The sequence below is a fragment of the Lepisosteus platostomus genome, chromosome 6, assembly GCF_059453375.1.
Source record: "Lepisosteus platostomus isolate fLepPlt1 chromosome 6, fLepPlt1.hap1, whole genome shotgun sequence".
In the NCBI taxonomy this organism is placed as follows: Eukaryota; Metazoa; Chordata; class Actinopteri; order Semionotiformes; family Lepisosteidae; genus Lepisosteus; species Lepisosteus platostomus.
Window position 1 is genome coordinate 14,096,332 of NC_142616.1, and position 22,267 is coordinate 14,118,598.

The following is a 22,267-nucleotide window of genomic DNA, read 5'->3' on the forward strand; positions in this document are numbered from 1 at the left end:
GTTTATTTCTGCTGAAAAGAGAAGAGAGAAAACACAACGTTTCGGCCGTGGAGCCTTCTTCAGGTGTGAACTGAACTGGACTGACGCCTGAAGAAGGCTCCACAGCCGAAACGTTGTGTTTTCTTTCTTCTTTTTTTCAGCGTGGAATAAACCTATTGCTCTCTCCTTTATGTTCAAGCAGGCAGCTGCGTCAGCATCTGCAGGCTGCAAAGGAACAAGTAGAGGTTTATTCCTGCTGAAAAGAGAAGGTTTCGGCCGTGGATCTCACACCTGAAGAAGGCTCCACAGCCGAAACGTTGTGTTTCTTTTCTTCTCTTTTCAGCAGGGAATAACCCTTTACTTGTTCTCTCATTTATTACCTTCTTATATTCTGAGACCGGTTGATTTTATTATATGATGGTTGTTTAGGTGCAACCTTAAGCCTTAAGTCTTATGTTTTTTTCCATTAATTTTAAAGTACAGTTATAGGGAATGACAAATTGGAAGACGAAGTATAAACAGTTGTATTCTGGACCTTAATAGATGACAGGAAATGTAGATTTTATGTACAACACCAAAATCTTCAGTTACAATTCTTAAAAAAACATCACCATAGTCCACTATTCTCTAAACCTTAATTTGTTCATTTTAAATGCAAGAAAGATAGCAATAAAATGATTATTTCAAAATGTTAAAAGTCATGTGTAGGTTCGTATAAGAAGCACACCTGAAGAAGGCTCCACAGCCGAAACGTTGTGTTTCTTTTCTTCTCTCTTCAGCAGGGAATAACCCTTTACTTGTTCCTTTGCAGCCTGTGCATGCTGACGCAGCTACCTAATTGAAGTATAAATGAATAATGTTCTCTCAATAAAGGCCTGACTTAGTCCCCCCCTATATGCAGTGTGCTGTAGATCAATACAATCAATGGCTGGTCAGTCAACCAGTGAGCCCTGGACCTGAACAGATTAGAGCTGGTCCTGTGTTAAAAGTTACAGTCATTTTAGGAATTGTGCTTAAGATTGTTTAAATCTGTACAAAACACTCCTCAGATATTTTGGCAAATGTTCTCCTACATAAAATGATTAAAAGTTTAGAAATGTTTCTTAGTTAACCACTTCGCAGACAGCATCCATGTGTTGACCCAACACTGGTCAAGCATGAAACAGATGTTATCTGGGTTGTCCTTCCATCAGTTTCCATACGGCCCGCTTTCATTTCTAGCACCGATGATGAACTTCAGTTGAAAACTGGTTACGGTACGATCATGTGCACTGAAACATATACCTAGAGATTGCATTTGAGTAGAGGTCTCTTTTTTTCATGTTTTAAGCTCCACAACAAACAACAAGTAAATTTAAGATTTTTGTAGTTATTTGTTGAGCTGTTTATTTAATACATTCTAGCATCTGACAGACACTGCATACCTGTACAAAACTGTTTTCTGAAACTCAGCTTTTCTTAAGCGTTATATGGGGTTGACCAAGTACCTTTTTTTGTCAAAATCCCAAGATTTACCTGATTTATTCCATCTTTGCTTTGTGAACGTCAATGTGTCTTAAGTTAAAGCTCATGCGGCCTTCTGTACCCAGTAGTGTTTCCATGCTAATCTGAAGCTACCTCACTGTGGGGAATTCCTTATAAGGACTGAAGAAAACCCTGGCACTGATAAGGCTCCCTCCTTTCTGCTTTCTCTGTTGTGCTCCCCTCTCCCCAGCTCTCATGCACATGCCACATACAACACACAGGCACACCCCCACCCCCACCTCCCCTCGAATACAAACACAATGGCATTCCTTCTTGCTCAGATGCCACCTCCAAATTTGGGAGGCTCGATCCCTTTATAAAGAGAAGTGGGGACTGGACAAAGAGAGGTTACTGTAGCATCTGAAGGTAAGCTCTGGGGGGCTGTTACTGTGTGCGAAGGGAAGAAGGGGGTCACTCTGCCTCACAGTGAAGATACACTGCTTCGCTGTGAGCCATTACCTCCTATTTTCTCTGCTGTGGCAGTGTCACGCTAGCACAGAGGAGTTTGAAAATACCTTATACATCTGCTGTAGGATTACAAATACTTGGTTGTGCTATTGAAAACATCTAGAGGTTTCTAACCTCTTTGCTCCCAGCCTTTCCCACACTCAGCTCTTTAACATCCAGGCATCAGTGAGCAGAAAGGTTGGTTCTGAGGCAAAGGTTTTCTGTGCTGCCATCTGCTGGGGACGTTTGGGAAGGGTAGAACCGCTAAAAGCAGGGGGAAAGGGGAATATTCAAGTTTTCAGACTCACTGTCTGTGTGTGTTCACAGGGTCAGGAACCTCAGCTGATCTTCTCTACAGGGCTGCACAACACAGGTAAGCTATTATTTCATTTAAAATACTCTGGATTGGAAGCTGATGAGCCATTTCCCTGTAGCCCATGACCATGTAACCCATTTATTTTCATGCTAAAAGCTCTCCCCTTTGTAACTCTTGGTGCTTGGTTATTAAAGTTAACTGCCTCATACTAACATTAGTAAACCACTATGACCAACAAGGCAATAGTCACCCACTGAAAGAAATGTAGTTTAAAATCCTGTACTAAAACAATGTTTGCTGTCTATGTTTTCTGAGAGAACAGAGAGTGATGTGCAAACCCCCACTGGAAACATCCTGTTCTGAAATCTGGAAAAACTTTTTGGCTGGATGAAAAATGACCAAAATCAAGTGTTGCTTCCTCTGTTGTTTTTCAACCAGATTTTAAATTCTTGTAGCTTAAAGACTGTCAATTAAAAAATTTAGGACAATCTCCGTGAGACCAAGAGGATTGGGGCGTACAGTACGTATGACGATACGTATTCTTTTTTATAGCTTACGTTCTTTCAAAGACACACCTTACCTCACTGTCAAAATTCTGCTTGCTTTCATAATCTTGTAGCTGTTTGCAGTCCAGATATTTAACATCTGAGGTACCTTTTCATAGATCAGTCAGTGCAGATGTCTGAGGATTTGGATGAAACCTGACACTTCCCTGAAATGAGGAGGGTCTCTCTAACTTTCACTCTGTAGTTTACAACAATGGGAGATGCACATATGGCGGAGTTTGGGGCTGCTGCCCCCTACCTGCGCAAATCAGACAGGGAGCGTCTGGAGGCGCAGACTCGCCCCTTCGACATGAAGAAGCAGTGCTTCGTACCAGACGTTGTGGAGGAGTTTGTGAAGGGGTTGATCGCCAGTCGCGATGGGGACAAAGTCACCGTTGAGACGGAGAAAGGCAAGGTGAGACCCACCAATAAGTGTCTGTGAGACTGAGACCACTGGCAAGGCAGCCTTAGACTCATGGCTGAGGCACACAATGGGTCACCTGGTCCTAGTACATACAGTACATACTGTAATTGCAGAATAAGACAAGCAGATTTTGAAGCAAATATTTTTTTACAATTTATCTATTTAAAAGTGAATTTAACTGTTGAAATGATGGTAACCATAAACAGAGGGTGGGGCAAATTTGTCAGACTGAAATGGTTTCGCTCTGTATGTGTGCACACACCTATAAAGACCCTTACTGGAGACACTGTATACATAGACCTGTACAGACTCTTACTGGACACACTGTATACACACACACCTGTACAGACTGTTACTTGAGACACTGTATACACACACCTGTAGAGACTGTTACTGGAGACACTATACACACACACACCTGTACAGACTCTTACTGGGTACACTGTACATACACACAAGTGCAACCACTCTGCACTCTTTTAACACTTTAGGGATAGATACACAATGACTTTGTTAGATCTGAGTGAAGTTAAAATCTAATAAAATACTTTTTTCAGATTAGCAGGTATATTTATGAGTACAGTGCTTAAATAAGTTCATCAGAGTGGTACGTCATGCGTCTGTGTCCGTTGTTTCTCCAGACAGTGACAGTGAAGGAGTGTGATGTACACCCTCAGAACCCGCCCAAGTTTGATAAAATCGAAGACATGGCCATGTTCACCTTCCTGCACGAGCCCGCTGTGCTGTTTAACCTCAAAGAGCGTTACGCAGCCTGGATGATCTACGTGAGTAAAGTTCGCTCACCCACTATACCCAGCAAAGAACAGAAAGTTCTGATCACCACAGCTCATGTCAACTTCAATTTTAACCTCCAGACCACAGCTGCAGCATTTCTTTGTATTAATGTCTTTTAACCAAACATTTCTTTCAGTTCAAGTTTGTTCTACCTAAAAAAGTGAAGAACAAATTCCAATTAATTGAAACCACTCTCCACAACTGCAGGTTGTTATAAATTTGTTACACATACGGTACTTGATTCCTCCTCTTACGAAGACACAGCGCAGTTGCAGAATGTAGTATTTTAAGCTAGGATTGTAGAGCCTGTGTAATCCCCTGGGTGCTGCTTCTGTCTTGCAGACCTACTCTGGGCTGTTCTGCGTCACTGTCAACCCCTACAAGTGGCTGCCTGTGTACAATGCAGAGGTGGTCAATGCCTACAGAGGCAAGAAGAGGACTGAAGCTCCTCCCCACATCTTCTCCATCTCTGACAACGCCTATCAGTACATGCTGACAGGTAAACACACCGCACATGAAATCTCGTCACATTACATAGTACTGTACCATTTTAAACCATTACTGCTGCTTCTGCATCAAATCATATTACTCTTCATCTTTCAGACAGAGAAAACCAGTCCATCCTCATCACGTAAGTCTGTGCCCTTGATTATTTATGCTTTGTAGAAAAATGGTCTGTGTCCCCTTGTCTTCCAGTCAAAAAGCCACAATTCGATCCAAGATAAACTTGTACATGGCTATACGTCTGCCTATCCAGAAGCATGAACAGTGCCACACAGGACTCTAATGACACTCTTTTCAGGCCAGCTGATATGTAAACAAGCAGACACAAGTTCCATAAACAATAGAAATTAAAACATTTATCAGAATGTATGTACATATATGTTAATGTATGAATCTATGTTATGTCATACGATGCACAGAATAAAACATTTATGTTATCCTTTCACATTTTTTAGCTTCTGTTCAAAAGCTAAAGAACATAAGAACATAAAAAGTATTTACATGATTAGTATTTCTGTTTTCTGAAGTTCCTCTGCTGTTGAGACTGCTGTGTATAGTTGCAATGATGAGACTGGAGTGTTTCAGTGTGAGTGAGCATCCCTCATCTTGTCTTGCCTGTGTCGGTGTCCCCAGTGGAGAATCCGGTGCTGGGAAGACTGTGAACACCAAGAGGGTCATTCAGTACTTTGCCAGCATTGCGGCTGTGGGCGGGAAGAAGGACTTGGCAGCGGCTAACAAGGTGGGTCCTGGTCCTGCTACAGTAGCAGTAGAAGTGAAGGAGTGAGTAGGGAGCTGTAAGGACGACCTCAACACTAGAAATGTATTATTATCACAGAGGGAGTTGGCCTGGATTATCTGGACCAAAAACATTTAGCTTCCTCAGCTGCCACTTTGTCAATCTGAGTTTTCGGTCTTGCAATTGTGCTGTCATTGTAGTTCAAAAGGAACGTGGGATTAAAAATAAGGGTGTACCATTATTTGTTTGGAGTGTGAAGTATTGGAAGTATTGGAAACTAATGACTCCATAGGTCCATAGAGAAGTCCATATGTCTGCTCACCATGACCCTATATTCCATCCCAGGGCACGCTGGAGGATCAAATCATCCAGGCCAACCCAGCCCTGGAGGCCTTTGGCAATGCCAAGACTGCGAGGAACGACAACTCCTCGCGATTCGTGAGTAACCCCTCTGCTGCCTGAAGATCAGGAGACTGGTGTAAAAAACATTCATCTTCAGCAGTGCTGAAACAACATCCCAGCTCAACAAAGCAGTACCGACTCTAAGTGTAGTTGATATTAGAGCTGACTTCTCTTGTCTCTCTCTTCTTAGGGCAAATTCATCCGAATTCACTTTGGGACCACTGGAAAACTTGCATCTGCTGACATTGAGACATGTGAGAAATTCTCTAAAAATAAGCTTACTTTAGCGCGGCACTGTGATGCAGTGTTAAGCATTGCTGCCTCACTACAGTGGGACCCTGGGTTCAATTCCTGGGGTGTGGTCAGCGTGGAGTTTGTATGTTTTTCCTGTGTTTAAATGGGTTTTCTCTGAGTGCTCTGGTTTTCTCCCATTTCAACGCGCCAAGACGTGCTGGTAGGTTAATTGTAATCTGGTGGTTAGAAAATGGATGGATGGACCAGATTTCTATTTGGGACTGTATTTGTGAGATGTTAAGTGTTTGTTCTAAGTAGTGTCTTGTGTTGATGTTTACAGATCTGCTGGAGAAGTCTCGTGTGACCTTCCAGCTCAAGGCTGAGAGAGACTATCACATCTTCTACCAGATCCTGTCCCAGAAGAAGCCAGAGCTGCTGGGTCAGTGCTGCAGTCTGTTCTCTAGAGCGTGAATTGCAGAGACTCACCAGCACCTGGACTGACAGTTGGGTTTTCTCTTCTCTAGAGATGCTGCTCATCACCAACAACCCCTATGACTATGCCTTCATCTCCCAAGGAGAGACCACAGTGGCATCCATTGATGATGCTGATGAGCTGATGGCCACAGATGTGAGTGACAAGACTAAATGGCTCTGAGTTGGAATACATATTGGATGGGAGACATCCTGGGAAAAACTAAGGTTTCTGCTGGAAGAGGTGTTAGTGGGGCCAGTAGGGGGTGCTCACCCTGCGGTCTGTGTGGGTCCTTATTCCAAAGTATAGAAATGGAAATACTAAAATGAGAGCTGGTGTGTGGTGAGCGTACTCACCAGTCCCCATTACCAAGCACTTTGAGTGGAGTGTCCATAAAAGTGCTATATAAGTGTACGAATTATAATAAATACACCTTCAGGCTAAAGAGCTGTCAATGACACTTTGTTCACTCTCTGGTTAAGTGCGCTCAGTAGCATAATGAATTGAATCATTCTCTCCTGTCCTGCAGAGCGCCTTTGATGTGCTGGGCTTCACTCAGGAAGAGAAAAACAGCATCTACAAGCTGACTGGAGCCATCATGCACTATGGCAACATGAAGTTCAAGCAGAAGCAGCGAGAGGAGCAGGCAGAGTCTGACGGCACTGAGGGTAGGCCTGGCTGCACTGAGCCACCTTTCATTACACTGTCTAGGGATCCTTACAAAAATCAAACAGTTTATTCACCAATAAGCCTGTTTCTTCACTCAAATACCAGGTCAAAGTGGAAGATTACTGATTGACAAAATCTGATTATATTTATCCCTGAAACATTTGTGTGAGCAGTCTGTCTCCTGCATGTAAAAATCACTGTATATGTTCAGTGGTTTGTTTTTGGTTTGGGTGTCAGCCTTGTCAAAGCCCTATAATTAATGTGATTATTAATTATTAATATGATTAATTAATGTCTAAAACATGAATATAAAAACTAATCTAGTTTAAATCTATTCCAGATGCTGACAAGTCTGCCTATCTGATGGGTCTGAACTCTGCTGATCTCATCAAGGGTCTGTGTCACCCCAGGGTGAAAGTAGGGAATGAATGGGTGACCAAGGGGCAGAATGTCCAGCAGGTGAGACTCAGAAGAGCATAAACACCAACAAACTGATCCAGAATGAGTAAGGAGCTGTTGATATCTACCAAAGGATTGACATGGGGTAGCTCAACAACAGTTTTGTCCTGTCTACTCCATATATGGAACTAAAGTGTTTCTTCCAAATAAAAGTAACATATAAGAAAATAATGTTAAAATGGGACTAAATGGAAGTAAAACTTCCCCACATAAAAAACAAGAAAATGAAGATGTACCTTATAATTAATACAAGTTGTTACTGCCTAAGCTGAGACATTTGACAATGGCTTCAATTTAATATCCCCATAATTTTCTATAAACAAAATACAGCAGTTTACCTACCTTTCGTTGACCTGTCAATCTGAACATTGGTTTGATGACTTATTGACTGAACAGCCTTGCCTTCCTTTCTCTCGGCCTACAGGTGAACTACGCCGTTGGTGCCCTGTCCAAGGCAGTGTATGAGAGGATGTTCCTGTGGATGGTGGTGAGAATCAACCAGTCCCTGGAGACCAAGCAGCCTCGCCAGTACTTCATTGGTGTGCTGGACATCGCCGGGTTCGAGATCTTTGAGGTGAAGGGAAAGACAAAGGTCTATAATAAATATTAACATAGAAGAGGAGAAGTGTTACAGGTACTAAAAGCTCTTAAAGGGCCTTGTGGTATTCTGCCGACTGTACTTAAGAAAACATTAGAGGTTATTCATCTAGTAGTAAACCATCTAGTATAAAGGTCTAGTAGTAAACCCTTCCAGGAGTCACTCAGGAGTGAGGTGATACCTGTTGACTCATAATTTACTTTAGTACCGCCCATCAATAAAAAGTGACAGAAGTCAAAACAGTGAAAGTCTGAAAGCAATAATTAGGACTGAACAAGAGGACTATCTGTACAGCAAATAGGATTCTAGGAATTAATCAACATGGATTTAGAAAATGTAGGTGTGTTTCTTGCACATTTCCTGCAAAGGGCTAAAATTGAAAGGTTCTAGAGGAAACAATTACAGCTTAAAATGAAAATGTTTTTTTTTTCTTGTCACTGAGTTATGGAATTAATATCAAGCAAATGCTACCATTTGAAAAAACCTCCTGTAACAATGACAAGTCTGAACTCTCTCCCAGTGTCAGCAACACAAAGACTGTTGACTTTGTACAGCATAATCTCACTCAATCTCACCCTTAAATTCCATTTTATTTTATTGACCCCTAATAACACCAAGATTCCCAATGTCTCTTGCAGTTCAACACCTTTGAGCAGCTGTGCATCAACTTCACCAATGAGAAGCTGCAGCAGTTCTTCAACCACCACATGTTCGTGCTGGAGCAGGAGGAGTACAAGAAGGAGGGGATCGAATGGGAGTTCATTGACTTCGGCATGGACCTGCAGGCCTGCATTGACCTCATTGAGAAGGTTTGTCAGTCACATGAGAGCACAGAGGCACTGCAGGTTCACACAGGTGGTGAACACAGCAACACAAAGAAGAGTAACTTCAATCTGAGTCTTGAGTGTCTATGAAACCAGGTAGCCTACTGCAGATCAAGCACTACACACCTTATGTAGATACTCTGTAGGGCTGTCAGTTCCTCACAGAGTATTGCTGCTCTATTGTGGGTCATGTTACTGTAGCACTGGTGTCAGTGATTGCTCTCCTGAAATGCTCTAGTATCTTTGCCATCAGTAGTCTATCTCTCATTCCAGCCCATGGGTATCATGTCCATCCTTGAAGAGGAGTGCATGTTCCCCAAGGCCAGTGATACTACCTTCAAAGCCAAGCTGTACGACAACCATCTTGGCAAATCAGCAAACTTCCAGAAGCCCAGGATTGTCAAGGGGAAACCAGAGGCCCATTTTGCCCTGGTTCACTACGCTGGCACCGTGGACTATAACATCAATGGTTGGCTGGTGAAGAACAAGGACCCCCTGAATGAGACGGTGGTGGGGCTGTACCAGAAGTCTTCTCTCAAGCTGCTCAGCATCCTGTTCGCTAATTATTCTAGTAGTGACTCAAGTAGGAACTCTTATTTTGTCATTTTTAAAATAAAGTGTGATCTGTTTTTAATTTAATTAAATTGAATTCCAGGGCATTGTTTTCAAAATGTGACCAAAAATATATATAGTACAATGACAAATCATTTATTCAGAAGACAGAAATCAATCGCAATTAATTTTAACATACCTGTAGAAATAAAAAAGAAGATTTTTTTTCCCAGTAAATGTGGTAAATTCAAGTGCTTTTAATTTTGTTATACGGTTTAAAACTTTCTGCGGGTATTCATTAAACACATTCTCAGTTCTTATAGTAACAACAAATGGCAAATAAATGAAAGAATGATTGGTTTCCCAAGCTGAATCTGTCCAGAATTTTTTGTTTATGTTGTAATACAGCAGTATAGACACTGCTGGTGCTTTGTTGATTCTTACACTGTGGATCCAGCCACAGATCTGGTGGTGCAAAGAGAGACACGAACCTTCTTCTCTTATTGAGCAGCACAAGAAGGGGGCAAAGGCAAAGGAGGAGGAAAGAAGAAGGGCTCGTCCTTCCAGACTGTGTCAGCTCTCCACAGGGTGAGTGACCTAGAGCATCTCTGATTCCTCGGGCCCATGTCTGTGTCACTGGCCATTGACCACTCTTCATGATGCAACAGGGAGGAGGGCCCAAGAGCCACTCCTGTGTAACTCATGAAAGTGATATCAGAGGTCTTCAGGAGTTTTTATACACTTCCAACAGGTAACCTGCCAACCCAATTATTCAAACAATAAAGTAGATCTATTCTTCAGGACAATTCATTGCATTCCAACACTTTAGCTATCATCTGCTTAAGATTTATTTCAATTATGTTCCTTTTGGGAAATAATTGATTATTATATCACATAAAATGGAAAACTGAACAATTTATTGGTATCATATTTTATAGAAACTTACAGTACTTTTAAAATAATACATTTTGTTTTAAATTCTCAGCCAAAATATTCAAATTTCATAAATTAAAAGGTAAGTAACAGCTACATAAATACAGTGGCTTGTGTGTGCTACAGTTGTTGTGGATGCTCATTTTCTTTACAATTCCTGAAATTTCAAGCTCTTTTCTTTAAGAAAAATGCAATATCCATTTTCTCATGGTCCTTTATAGTGTCTTTTACATGCTGAATACACTTTTCAGAATGTTAAGGCATTTGTTTTTCACATAGTGTTCCTGTGTGTTACAATGTGGTCAAAAAGTCTGATTTAAAGTGCCTTGATTTTTAGGCTGTTTGGTCACCAAATGTGTTATAATGGAAAGGGTTTGATGACTTCCCATAGGCACTTTATTCTGTGTACTGAACAATACACACTTATGAAATGATACTGAAATTGTAACACTTTGAAACAATTGTGCTTGGGATCCATTCTTTGCCTTTGTGATTCACCTGTGTAATTTAATTTAATTTTATTTATGCCCATTCTCACAGGAGAACCTGAACAAGCTGATGACAAACCTGAGGTCCACCCACCCTCACTTTGTGCGCTGTATCATCCCCAATGAGACCAAGACTCCAGGAGCCATGGAGAATCCTCTGGTAATGCACCAGCTGCGCTGTAACGGTGTGCTGGAAGGCATCAGGATCTGCAGAAAGGGTTTCCCCAACAGGATCCTGTACGGGGACTTCAAACAGAGGTAGGAGTCACTCTATCCAGGACTAATATCTCCTAATATAGCCTTCGAATGCCTTCTAAAGATGTGTCTGCTGCCTTCACAGATACCGCATCCTGAACCCCTCTGCCATCCCTGAAGGCCAGTTCATAGACAGCAAGAAGGGAGCAGAAAAACTGCTGGGGTCCCTGGACATTGACAACCAACAGTACAGATTTGGACACACTAAGGTAAGGGCCAACAAGTTATGCAAAATATCATTTAGAGATGTATTTGCAGAGACAAGACATACGTTTTCCTTTCTGCCTCTGTCAGGTGTTCTTCAAGGCTGGTCTGCTGGGTCAGCTGGAGGAGATGAGAGATGACCGCTTGTCTCTCATCATCACTGCTATCCAGTCCAGGTCCCGTGGTCTTCTTTCAAGAATTGAGTACCAGAAGATCGTAGAGCGCAGGTAAGGATATCAATGTTTCATGAACACACTCTATATTAGCCTTACAATTACATTTTATCCTTTTACCAATGTTGCATTTGTTCCTTGAAGAGATGCCCTGCTCGTGATCCAGTGGAACGTCCGAGCCTTCATGAGTGTGAAGAATTGGCCCTGGATGAAGCTCTTCTTCAAGATCAAACCTTTGCTAAGATCTGCTGAAGCTGAGAAGGAGATGGCCAACATGAAGGAGGAGTTCCTGAAGCTCAAAGAGGCCTACGCCAAATCTGAGGCCCGCAGGAAGGAGCTGGAAGAGAAGATGGTCTCTCTTCTCCAAGAGAAGAATGACCTGCAGCTGCAAGTTCAGGCTGTGAGTTCACACCAATATTTAGTTTATATTTTACCATAACAATTAAGTGGGTTCTGACAGTTATTCTTGGATGGGTGGTTGTGTACACAACACTCTACCTTCAAGCTGTATTTAACCTATTCATGTTTTAAACCTATAGTTGAAAATCAGAAATTTACTGGTGGAAAAATGCTACACCTGTTGATCATATACAGTAACTCAATTGGTGAACTCCTTTACAGGAACAAGATAATCTTTGTGATGCTGAGGAACGGTGTGACCAGCTGATTAAGAACAAGATCCAGCTGGAGGCCAAAGGGAAGGAGCTGACAGAGAGGCTGGAGGATGAGGAGGAGATGAATGCAGAGCTGACTGCCAAGAAGAGAAAACTGGAGGACGAGTGCTCTGAGCTGAAAAAGGACATTGATGATCTGGAGCTCACCTTGGCCAAAGTGGAGAAGGAGAAGCACGCCACTGAGAACAAGGTCAGCCTGCAGCACTCTCTCAGTGTGTCTGCCTGTTGCTCTTCTGTCTGTGTGTCTGTCCCACAGTCTGCTGAGTCCCTGCTCTGTGCTAACAGGTGAAGAACCTGACTGAAGAAATGGCAGGTCTGGATGAGATCATTGCCAAGCTGACCAAGGAGAAGAAGGCTCTGCAGGAGGCTCACCAGCAAACTCTGGATGACCTGCAGAGTGAGGAGGACAAAGTGAACACGCTGACCAAAGCCAAGGCCAAGCTGGAGCAGCAAGTCGACGATGTGAGTCACTCAGATTTACTTGATATAACTCTGTTTTACAACATACAGAGGAACAGGAATTGCTGACTCATAAACACTGTACAATATTAGATCTTAATTGAGATGGTTCTTGTGATTTATTTTATCAGCTTGAGGGGTCCCTGGAACAGGAGAAGAAGATAAGAATGGACCTTGAAAGAGTCAAGAGAAAGCTTGAGGGAGACTTAAAGTTGACCCAGGAGTGTGTGATGGACTTGGAGAATGACAAGCAGCAACTGGAGGAGAGGATTAAGAAGTAAGAGTAAACACAAATCTTCTAAATCTGGTTATTTTGCAGAAAGATGATTTAATGAGTCATACTACTGTTTTTGTCAGGAAAGACTTTGAGATCAACCACCTGAACAGCAAAATAGAGGATGAACAGATCCTGGCAGCTCAGCTCCAGAAGAAACTGAAGGAACTTCAGGTGACTTCATGTTCTAGTTTCAGTGAGGCTGTAGCTCATTGTCAAGAGCTGAAATATGAGCTTGTATTCTCCCTGTTCCAGGCTCGCATCGAGGAGCTGGAAGAGGAGCTGGAGGCTGAGAGAGCTGCCCGGGCCAAGGTGGAGAAGCAGCGGGCAGACTTGTCCCGGGAGCTGGAGGAGATCAGCGAGAGGCTGGAGGAGGCTGGAGGGGCCACTTCTGCCCAGATCGAGATGAACAAGAAGAGGGAGGCTGAGTTCCTGAAGCTGCGCAGAGACCTGGAAGAGGCCACTCTGCAGCATGAGGCCACAGCCTCCACACTGAGGAAGAAACATGCCGACAGTGTGGCAGACCTTAGCGAGCAGATAGACAACCTGCAGAGGGTGAAGCAGAAGCTGGAGAAGGAAAAGAGCGAGCTCAGGCTGGAGCTGGATGATGTGGTCTCCAACATGGAGCAGATCGTCAAGACCAAGGTAAACGGGCTCAGTTCAATGTGAAAGAAAGTCAGTCACTTATAGGACTATTCCAGGTTGACTGGAGGCATCAATACATACATGCGAGTTATTTTGCCTCTTTCAGACTAATTTGGAAAAGATGTGCAGGACTCTGGAAGACCAGATGAATGAGTACCGGACCAAGTCTGAAGAAAGCCAGCGTGCTATCAATGACTTTACAATGCAGAAAGCCAAGTTGCAGACTGAGAATGGTAGGCATGTTCATTGAATATTAATTTTGCAGACAGTCCTTGAAACAGTCCAGTTTCTTATCCACTGTCTTGTCATACTAGGGGAACTGTCCAGGCAGCTGGAAGAGAAGGAGTCTCTAGTCTCCCAGCTGACTAGAGGCAAGCAGTCCTACACCCAGCAGATTGAGGACCTCAAGAGACAACTGGAAGAGGAAGTCAAGGTAATTACTTGGCTATTTTCCCCATAGTGTGTTAAAGCAGGACTCTGTGCCCAGACTCTGATGTCCTCTGTGTGTTTCTGTGTCCTCAGGCGAAGAATGCGCTGGCCCACGCAACGCAGTCTGCTCGCCATGATGCAGACCTGCTGAGGGAGCAGTATGAGGAGGAGCAGGAGGCCAAGGCTGAGCTGCAGCGCAGTCTGTCCAAGGCCAATGCTGAAGTGGCTCAGTGGAGAACCAAATACGAGACTGACGCCATCCAGAGGACAGAGGAGCTGGAGGATGCAAAGTAAGGACTGATGTCCAATACCTACTTCTTATCTTTGCGTTTGTATCCTTTCTAAAATTTAAAATGTGTAGAAGTGTGAATTGATACTAAATATTAAGTTGCAGTTTAAAAGGTGCTGTTTCATTTCTTCTCCTGAAATATAAGCTTTTTGTTTGCGTTATGTTTAAATTAGACTGATGTCCAATACCTACTTCTTATCTTTGTATTTGTGTCCTTTATATCCATTTATATCCTTTGCAAAGTTAGAAATGTGTAGATTTCATACTATACATGTAGGTGCAGTTTAAAAGGTGCTGTTTAATTTCTTCTAACAGATAAGCTTTTTGTTTGCGTTATGTTTAAATTAGAATATAAGACGAACAAAAAGTTTGTCTGTTTGCAGACTGTACGACTGTGCGTGTGGTAAGTGAAGAAGTGTTTGAGCCTGTGGCTTAAGGAGCTCCTCTTGCCTCAATCATTCACTTGTCTGCCTTCCTCCTTCCCAGGAAGAAGCTGGCTCAGAGGCTGCAGGATGCAGAGGAGGCCGTGGAGGCTGTGAACGCTAAATGCTCCTCCCTGGAGAAGACCAAACACCGGCTGCAGAATGAGATCGAAGATCTGATGGTGGATCTGGAGAGATCTAATGCAGCTGCTGCCGCTCTGGACAAGAAGCAGAGGAACTTTGACAAGGTACCACTGGACATGAGTCTGAGTGATCTGAGGGAGGCCTCAATGAGCCTCTCTGAAGCCCCTGTGTTCAATGTGCTTCCAATGGTCTGTTCTGATCCCCCCAGATCCTGAGTGAGTGGAAGCAGAAGTTTGAAGAGTCACAGAGTGAGCTGGAGAGCTCCCAGAAGGAGGCCAGGTCACTCAGCACTGAGCTCTTCAAGCTGAAGAACGCTTATGAGGAGTCTCTGGAGCACCTGGAGACTCTGAAGAGGGAGAACAAGAACCTGCAAGGTGAGACGTGCTGTGTGCTCTTCACAGACATGTTGGGGGTGAATAAACCTGTGTTTCCTATCAGAATGGAATCCATAAAGATGCTGACATATCTCTTGACCTCCTGATTCCCAGAGGAAATTTCTGACCTGACTGAGCAACTTGGTGAGGGAGGCAAGACCATCCATGAACTGGAGAAAGCCAGGAAGCAGCTGGAGCAGGAGAAGAGTGAGATCCAAGCTGCTCTAGAGGAGGCAGAGGTGAGGGACTGACTCTCAGTGTGGACATATGAAAGACATTGTGTCTACACCCTGATACACCAAGTCCTTCATTATACATTCACCCAATCGATAGATGTTGCCTTAATCAGTGAATTCTGTCACAAGACCCTCTGTTGTTCTTGACAGGCCTCTCTGGAGCACGAGGAAGGAAAGATCTTGAGAGCCCAGCTGGAGTTTAACCAGATCAAGGCCGATATTGAGCGCAAGCTGTCTGAGAAGGACGAGGAGATGGAGCAGGCGAAGAGGAACCACCAGAGGGTGGTGGACTCCCTGCAGACCTCTCTGGAGGCAGAGACCCGCAGCAGGAACGAGGCCTTGAGAATAAAGAAGAAGATGGAGGGAGACCTCAATGAGATGGAGATCCAGCTCAGCCAGGCCAACAGGCTGGCGGCAGAAGCCCAGAAACAGCTGAAGAGCCTGCACTCCCATCTGAAGGTGACAACCTTTACTTTCATTACTGAAATTCATCTCAGATGTAAAATTTCATTTTATTCTGTAGTGTCACAGAATACTAGTAATGTCATTAATCTGAGCTCTTTCCCCCCAGGATGCTCAGTTGCAGCTAGACGACTCCCTCCGTGTCAACGATGACCTGAAGGAGAACATCGCCATTGTGGAGAGACGCAACAACCTGCTGCAGGCGGAGCTGGAGGAGCTGCGCTCGGTGGTGGAGCAGACAGAGAGAGCCCGCAAGCTGGCGGAGCAGGAGCTGCTGGACGTCAGCGAGAGGGTGCAGCTGCTGCACTCCCAGGTACTGTCATCCTGCAGGCTCTTCCGCACAGTGTGGGCTCCAAGTGTAGAGCCTCACGCTCACCCCTCTTTCCCTGTGGCAGAACACCAGCCTGATCAACCAGAAGAAGAAGCTGGAGGCCGACACGTCCCAGCTCCAGACGGAGGTGGAGGAGGCTGTGCAGGAGTGCAGGAACGCAGAGGAGAAGGCCAAGAAGGCCATCACTGACGCTGCCATGATGGCAGAGGAGCTGAAGAAGGAGCAGGACACCAGCGCTCACCTGGAGCGCATGAAGAAGAACATGGAGCAGACCATCAAGGACCTGCAGCACCGTCTGGACGAGGCCGAGCAGATCGCCATGAAGGGCGGCAAGAAGCAAGTCCAGAAGCTGGAGGCCCGCGTGAGTGTCTGACAGATTGTGCCACTGCCTGAGTGTGTGTGCAGATCAGCTCTGGAGTCACATTGAGGAGAAGAGACTTGCTTGAGCTGGTAACAGTTTTCGTTCAATGTCTCTGCAGGTGAGGGAGCTGGAGAACGAGCTAGAGGCTGAACAAAGAAAAACTGTAGAGTCCGTGAAGGGAATGCGGAAATACGAGAGACGCCTCAAGGAGCTCACCTACCAGGCATCTCCTGTTCTTTCCTTCTATCTGTGTGTAATGTCCTGTGTCTGTGTGTCACAGTCCTGTGTCTTTGTGTGTGACTGGCATGGGTCTGTGTGCGTCTATCTTGCGTCTGTGAGTGGCTGTTTATTGTCTGCGTTTTCTGAGTGCATGATTCTACATGTGTGGGTCCTGTATGTGTTGTGACAGTGCTGTGTGTCCTGAGTAACACTCGTCCTGTGTCTGACTGTCCCTGTGTCTGCACAGACGGAGGAGGACCGTAAGAATATGGCCCGCCTGCAGGAGCTGGTGGACAAACTGCAGCTGAAGGTGAAATCCTACAAGAGAGCTGCTGAGGAGGCTGTAAGTATCTGACAACACCATCCCCACACCGACACACAGGCCTCAGTGTTTCATCCTGAGTCTCAGGGCTAACACCCAGCTGTGCCGCTGTGTGTCTGTCTGTGTCAGGAGGAGCAGGCCAACACCAACCTGGGCAAGTTCCGCAAGCTGCAGCACGAGCTGGACGAGGCCGAGGAGAGGGCTGACATTGCGGAGTCCCAGGTCAACAAGCTGCGCGCCAAGACCCGTGATGTGGGCTCCAAGGTCAGTGACCCCAGCGCCTGAGAGCTCACCACTGTGCTCTGTACCACAGCCTGATACCACACTACTTTGTGCACGAGTTTGCACTGAAAATTCACTGCATCCCAAGTTTTTCTTCTGTTTCTGCATTGTACTACCTTTCACTGATATTTTGAAGTATTTATCTGATCAAAACGTTATAATTCAAAAGTAAAGCACAGCTTTACAATAAAGAAAATGGTAGTGAAACTAAAAACCTATGTAAGAGACAAATAATCTATGAATATACCCATGTACAGTATATGTGTGAATAAGTTATGTATAAGGATTATTAATGTCTGAAGGAATTATACTCAAGTAATTATTTTTAACAGACAACAGCATCTCTAGGACTTTTTAACCTCTTTGCTGAAACTGTCTATGTTGCTTGTACTGTTAACCCGTTAGTATTGACATGACAGTTATACCTTTTGCCATGAGATGGAGTCATTCTAACATTTCTCAGTAGAATACCAATATATTTAATACCTTCTGAGATATATTAATGGAGAAGTTTAAGTTTCGATTATCAAAGAACATGTGAAGAGATGAAGATGAAGACATCTTGAACTGGGCAATAGAGTGGAAAGTGCAGTTCCCTCTTCAGTTCTTGATTTGCGATTTGGCAATGTCAGAAGAGGGTGACAGTTGAGGTGTTGTGAGTTTGTGCACTTTCAACCCAATAACTGGTCTGGGCTTTCAAAATGGCAGAAGTAAACAGTACATTATTATCCAAGCAATTATTTTACATGAAGAATGTTTCTTGGTGCTGCTAAATATGGTAGGTATAGGAATAATAGTTATTAGCAGTGAGCCAAGAAAATCCACATTTGTTTTATTAAAATTATTTGTTTTAATTTATATAATAAATGTAAGATTTACGAGTCTGAATTTAGTACATACTATCATCTTACGAGATACACAGCTCTTTGTTAATTACCTAATATGACATTAATAGTTGTTAATGACATGTTGTCATGCCTCCCAACTCCTAAACACTAACTGAGCCCAGATGCAGCTCTAACACAGTGCAGAGCCTATTAACTCCCTTAGTTCTTCTGGTAATAACAGCAGCTACATGGTATCCAAACACTCACCAGGTCTTTTCTCTCCTTCTCTCTCTGTCTCTCTCTGTCATCTCCCTCTCTCTCTCTGACAGAAAGGGCTTGATGAAGAGTGAAGCTCTCAGAAGGACCTTTCTGAAAACCTCTAGTCTGCTGTGCTTTAGTCTACCTCTGCTTTCTCTCTGCCCTTCCTCTAATTCTGTAGAATAAAATCGGTTTCAAATCAAACACCTCTTTTCTGTGCTTCCTGCTTTGACAGATAGGAGATATTACAGACAGGGTCTGTCTTTGGTTTCACAGTCTTGTTCAGATATAAACCTGTACAATATATACTAGAAGAAATATTTGTAGGTTTTATTAATGTAAAAACAACTTTGAACTGAACTTGTGGGTGCTGATCAGAGCTTGGGTTCATTTACTGGATCACATTAAATAGTTGAGTTTCTCTATGTTAACATAGTACAAAACATGTGATTGAAGACTTTTATGTCTATAGTACTGGTGGACAGCAAGCATAAGTCAGTTTAAAGTGTTTCTGAAGATTCCTCCACCTGAAAAGGTCAGAATCCCCTTAAAACTTAAGTTTAGGATGATAATGTACTGTACTCATAGTTTTTACTACCAATTGCTGTAATGAATTGGCTTCATCACTCTGCCCTCCTCCCCACTGATACCCGGTGTGTGGTGAGCGTTCTGGTGCACTATGGCTGCCGTCGCATCATCCAGGTGGGGCTTCACACTGGTGGGGGTGGAGGGGATCCCCATTACCTGTAAAGCGCTTTGAGTGGAGTGTCCAGAAAAGCGCTATATAAGTGTAAGCAATTATAATTCTTCTTCTTCTTCTTCTTCTTCTTCTTCTTCTTCTTCTTCTTCTTCTTCTGTGAATTGACTTATATGTTTATGTCATTATGGAGCCTAAAATATACAGAAGTAGTGCACCTGTGATAATGAATCTTTTCCACTGCTCATTATAGTGTGTAAATCACTGAATCTGAAGACTGAAAATAAAAAATCCATTCCAGTAATTAGCAAGCCTTTTTCCCTTGTTAAGCAGTGGTGTAAGGTAATGGTAAGAGGCAGTGGTAAGTGGTGCTTAAAGAGAGGAATCTTAGGAAATTGCCTTCCCTTATGAACTGCTACTGCTACTGCCACAGATTTGATCTCAAAAGCTTTAAAGCTAAAAATGCTTTAAAATACCCTTTTAATATTTGGACTCAGCTTGAAGTGTCAAAATTCATATGCCAGACACAGGCAAGGGTTATATCATGCAAGTGTTCAAAAAAACACATCAGGCTGCACAATCACTGTACTGTTCGACTTTTTGGCGTGAAACTTTTTGAGGATTATACAGTAAATAGGGTTTCTGGCTTCCAGTGTTTATTTCTGACCATGTACAGTAACACCACTTTAAAAATACTGTGAGCTGTTTCCATTTGATAATAATTAAATCTGTTTCTCCTTTATTTGTTATAGAGAAATGGCAGACATGTGACGTAATAATTCAAAAACACAGGCAAATCGCATGTTTCTATAAACCTTTCCTCTGATTAGGACTCAAAAATCATAATTAGGACATAGAGAGGAGTAAATACATTTATTTGGGAGATGTGTTGATTAATAAATAAACACTGAAACCAGGTTTACTTAGAAACCCCACCATTTTATTAATATCTCCATACTGTTACCTGATTAGTAGATCACTAAATCAGATCCACTACAGCTGCAATTTTACTAAACATCCTGAGAATGTCAGAAACTATTTTCCAAAACTAGATTCTCAATTCTTGATTTCCCTGTTACAGTTTTTTTAATTATATCAGAAAGAGATTAAAGGCGAAAAAGAATAAACAATGGCATATGGTACAGAATGTTTTAAGTCAGTGTTGTTTACTTGTGTAGTTAATTCCATCCTTTTACTGTCACAGATATGCAGTCTAACAAAACACTGGTTATAAATATGCCTATAACGTTTTAATGAAAAACCATGATTTTATCAGCTGTAGTTTTTAAAACAACATCCCTCTCTACCTATATACCTTTTAGACATTTTAAAGAGCATCTAGTGCTGGATTCGTAAAGCTCTGTTTCCTTGTAGAGGAATTTTATACTTGTTAAAGTGTGGGAATTTATTACAGTACTGATATAAGTCTGTACAGCAATTCAGGAACAATTTGTCATGACTCTTTGTCTTTTATTTCAAAACTGATTTTATGCGTAGTCTTACATTACATCCTTAATTCATTCTGAGACAGAGAAGAACGAGCTCATGATAGAAGTCAAATGACTTTTCAAGTCTGTGTTTGGACATTAACATAATCCTTGATGTAACAAGTAAAGGGTTTGTTCCATGTTGAAAAGAAAAGAGGCACAACCTTTCGGCTGTGGAGCCTTCTTTGGGTCTCTTTTCTTTTCAGCAGGGAATAATCCTTTGCAGCCTGCGCATGCTGACGCAGCTCCCTAATTGAAATAATTCTTGATGCTTGTTTTCTCCAGCCGTACGGAATTATTGAGCTCTAGTAGAATGGGGAGATTATCTTGAGCAGAGAATTTTCTGGTTAAGATATTTTCCTGGACATCTTTTAATGCCAGAATAATTTCCATTGGAATTTTCTGGATAATAGGAATAGGAGGCTTTCTGAAAATGAATAAAACGGATGGAATTCGCAGGACACAGAGAAATTCTATTACAGCACAAAAGCCTGTGTGGTTACCTGTCATGACCACTGGAGGGCACACAGGCACACAAGCACACAGCTAAATCACCCATCAATTTTCTAGCTTCTTCTTCCAATTCAAGGTCGCTGGGGAGCATATCCCAAATAGCCTTCTTTATTTTTTCCTGTGTGTGTTAGTGGTGATAGCCATGACAGTCGAGTAGTATTTGTACCCGTGTGTATATGTAAACAAATGTATATCCCGTATATATAACATGTATACTGTACAGTATATAGCAGAGCATATCCCGGCAAGCATGGTCACAAGGCAGGATCCACCCTGAATGGGTTGCCAGTCCATCATAGGATAGACACACAGACACGCACACGTACACACCAGGGCCAGTTTTCCCAGAAGCCAATTAACCCACCAGCATGTCTTTCGGCTGTGGGAGGAAACCAGAGTACCTGGCTAAAACCCACCCAAACATGTGGAGAACATACAGACTCCACACAGATAGTACTCCAGGATCAGAACTACACCCACTGAGGCAGCACTGCGAACCACTGCACCACCATGGCACCCCACAGATAAACCAGGCTGATTAAAAGACCTTCTAAACAGTAAATTGCACTGATGAAGCTAGTGTGCACATCAGTGCGGTTTACCTCTACACTCTTCATAGAGACATTACAACATATGAAAACAAATCTGTACTCAAACCTTCTATTTTCCTTCATCACACTGATACATTTTTAGCATTTTTGGCCACGTAATCAAATTGATCATTCCTGTGTCAGAACAGCCACTTGCTCTCGGTAAGGGATTATGGCAATTCAGAGCCTGTCCTACAAGCGCAGTGTGCAAGGTGGGACTGCACCCTGAATGGGACACCAGTCTGTCACAGGCTATACACACACCTACGCAGCATGTCAAAGGGATGTAGGAGGAAACCAGAGCACCTGAAGAAAACCCCTATGAACATGAGGAGGACAGGCAAACTCCAGAATCAAACCCAGAAACAAGAGCTGTGAGGCACCAGAGCGAATTGCCATCAACAGTAATGAAACCATTTAATCTGGCCCCAATTATTAT

General features: G+C 43.1%; 1 protein-coding gene across 3 annotated transcripts in view; it reads left to right on the forward strand.

Moving 5' to 3' along the window:
* Nucleotides 1–1,723: 1,723 nt before the first annotated feature.
* LOC148660482 (myosin-7-like) overlaps nucleotides 1,724–22,267 on the forward strand; it is a 73,096-nt gene continuing 52,552 nt past the window's right edge. The window contains exons 1-39 of one of the 3 annotated variants that reach the window (XM_088637854.1): nucleotides 1,758–1,869; nucleotides 2,278–2,323; nucleotides 3,017–3,226; nucleotides 3,877–4,020; nucleotides 4,373–4,529; nucleotides 4,634–4,661; nucleotides 5,168–5,273; nucleotides 5,616–5,708; nucleotides 5,863–5,926; nucleotides 6,247–6,345; nucleotides 6,431–6,534; nucleotides 6,908–7,046; nucleotides 7,388–7,506; nucleotides 7,931–8,080; nucleotides 8,743–8,913; nucleotides 9,202–9,511; nucleotides 9,992–10,068; nucleotides 10,954–11,159; nucleotides 11,242–11,365; nucleotides 11,451–11,587; nucleotides 11,678–11,933; nucleotides 12,155–12,397; nucleotides 12,493–12,669; nucleotides 12,798–12,943; nucleotides 13,024–13,114; nucleotides 13,196–13,585; nucleotides 13,692–13,818; nucleotides 13,900–14,018; nucleotides 14,108–14,304; nucleotides 14,790–14,973; nucleotides 15,078–15,243; nucleotides 15,358–15,482; nucleotides 15,630–15,938; nucleotides 16,051–16,254; nucleotides 16,337–16,633; nucleotides 16,752–16,856; nucleotides 17,100–17,195; nucleotides 17,304–17,438; nucleotides 18,613–18,745. In XM_088637854.1, coding sequence (XP_088493980.1) covers nucleotides 3,026–3,226; nucleotides 3,877–4,020; nucleotides 4,373–4,529; nucleotides 4,634–4,661; nucleotides 5,168–5,273; nucleotides 5,616–5,708; nucleotides 5,863–5,926; nucleotides 6,247–6,345; nucleotides 6,431–6,534; nucleotides 6,908–7,046; nucleotides 7,388–7,506; nucleotides 7,931–8,080; nucleotides 8,743–8,913; nucleotides 9,202–9,511; nucleotides 9,992–10,068; nucleotides 10,954–11,159; nucleotides 11,242–11,365; nucleotides 11,451–11,587; nucleotides 11,678–11,933; nucleotides 12,155–12,397; nucleotides 12,493–12,669; nucleotides 12,798–12,943; nucleotides 13,024–13,114; nucleotides 13,196–13,585; nucleotides 13,692–13,818; nucleotides 13,900–14,018; nucleotides 14,108–14,304; nucleotides 14,790–14,973; nucleotides 15,078–15,243; nucleotides 15,358–15,482; nucleotides 15,630–15,938; nucleotides 16,051–16,254; nucleotides 16,337–16,633; nucleotides 16,752–16,856; nucleotides 17,100–17,195; nucleotides 17,304–17,438; nucleotides 18,613–18,633 — 5,817 coding nt within the window. In that variant the 5' untranslated portion in view covers nucleotides 1,758–1,869; nucleotides 2,278–2,323; nucleotides 3,017–3,025 and the 3' untranslated portion in view covers nucleotides 18,634–18,745. Of the gene's footprint in view, nucleotides 1,870–2,277; nucleotides 2,324–3,016; nucleotides 3,227–3,876; nucleotides 4,021–4,372; nucleotides 4,530–4,633; nucleotides 4,662–5,167; nucleotides 5,274–5,615; nucleotides 5,709–5,862; nucleotides 5,927–6,246; nucleotides 6,346–6,430; nucleotides 6,535–6,907; nucleotides 7,047–7,387; nucleotides 7,507–7,930; nucleotides 8,081–8,742; nucleotides 8,914–9,201; nucleotides 9,512–9,991; nucleotides 10,069–10,953; nucleotides 11,160–11,241; nucleotides 11,366–11,450; nucleotides 11,588–11,677; nucleotides 11,934–12,154; nucleotides 12,398–12,492; nucleotides 12,670–12,797; nucleotides 12,944–13,023; nucleotides 13,115–13,195; nucleotides 13,586–13,691; nucleotides 13,819–13,899; nucleotides 14,019–14,107; nucleotides 14,305–14,789; nucleotides 14,974–15,077; nucleotides 15,244–15,357; nucleotides 15,483–15,629; nucleotides 15,939–16,050; nucleotides 16,255–16,336; nucleotides 16,634–16,751; nucleotides 16,857–17,099; nucleotides 17,196–17,303; nucleotides 17,439–18,612; nucleotides 18,746–22,267 lie in introns of those variants that run through there. The other 2 variants (XM_088637857.1, XM_088637855.1) reach the window with 2 other exon arrangements.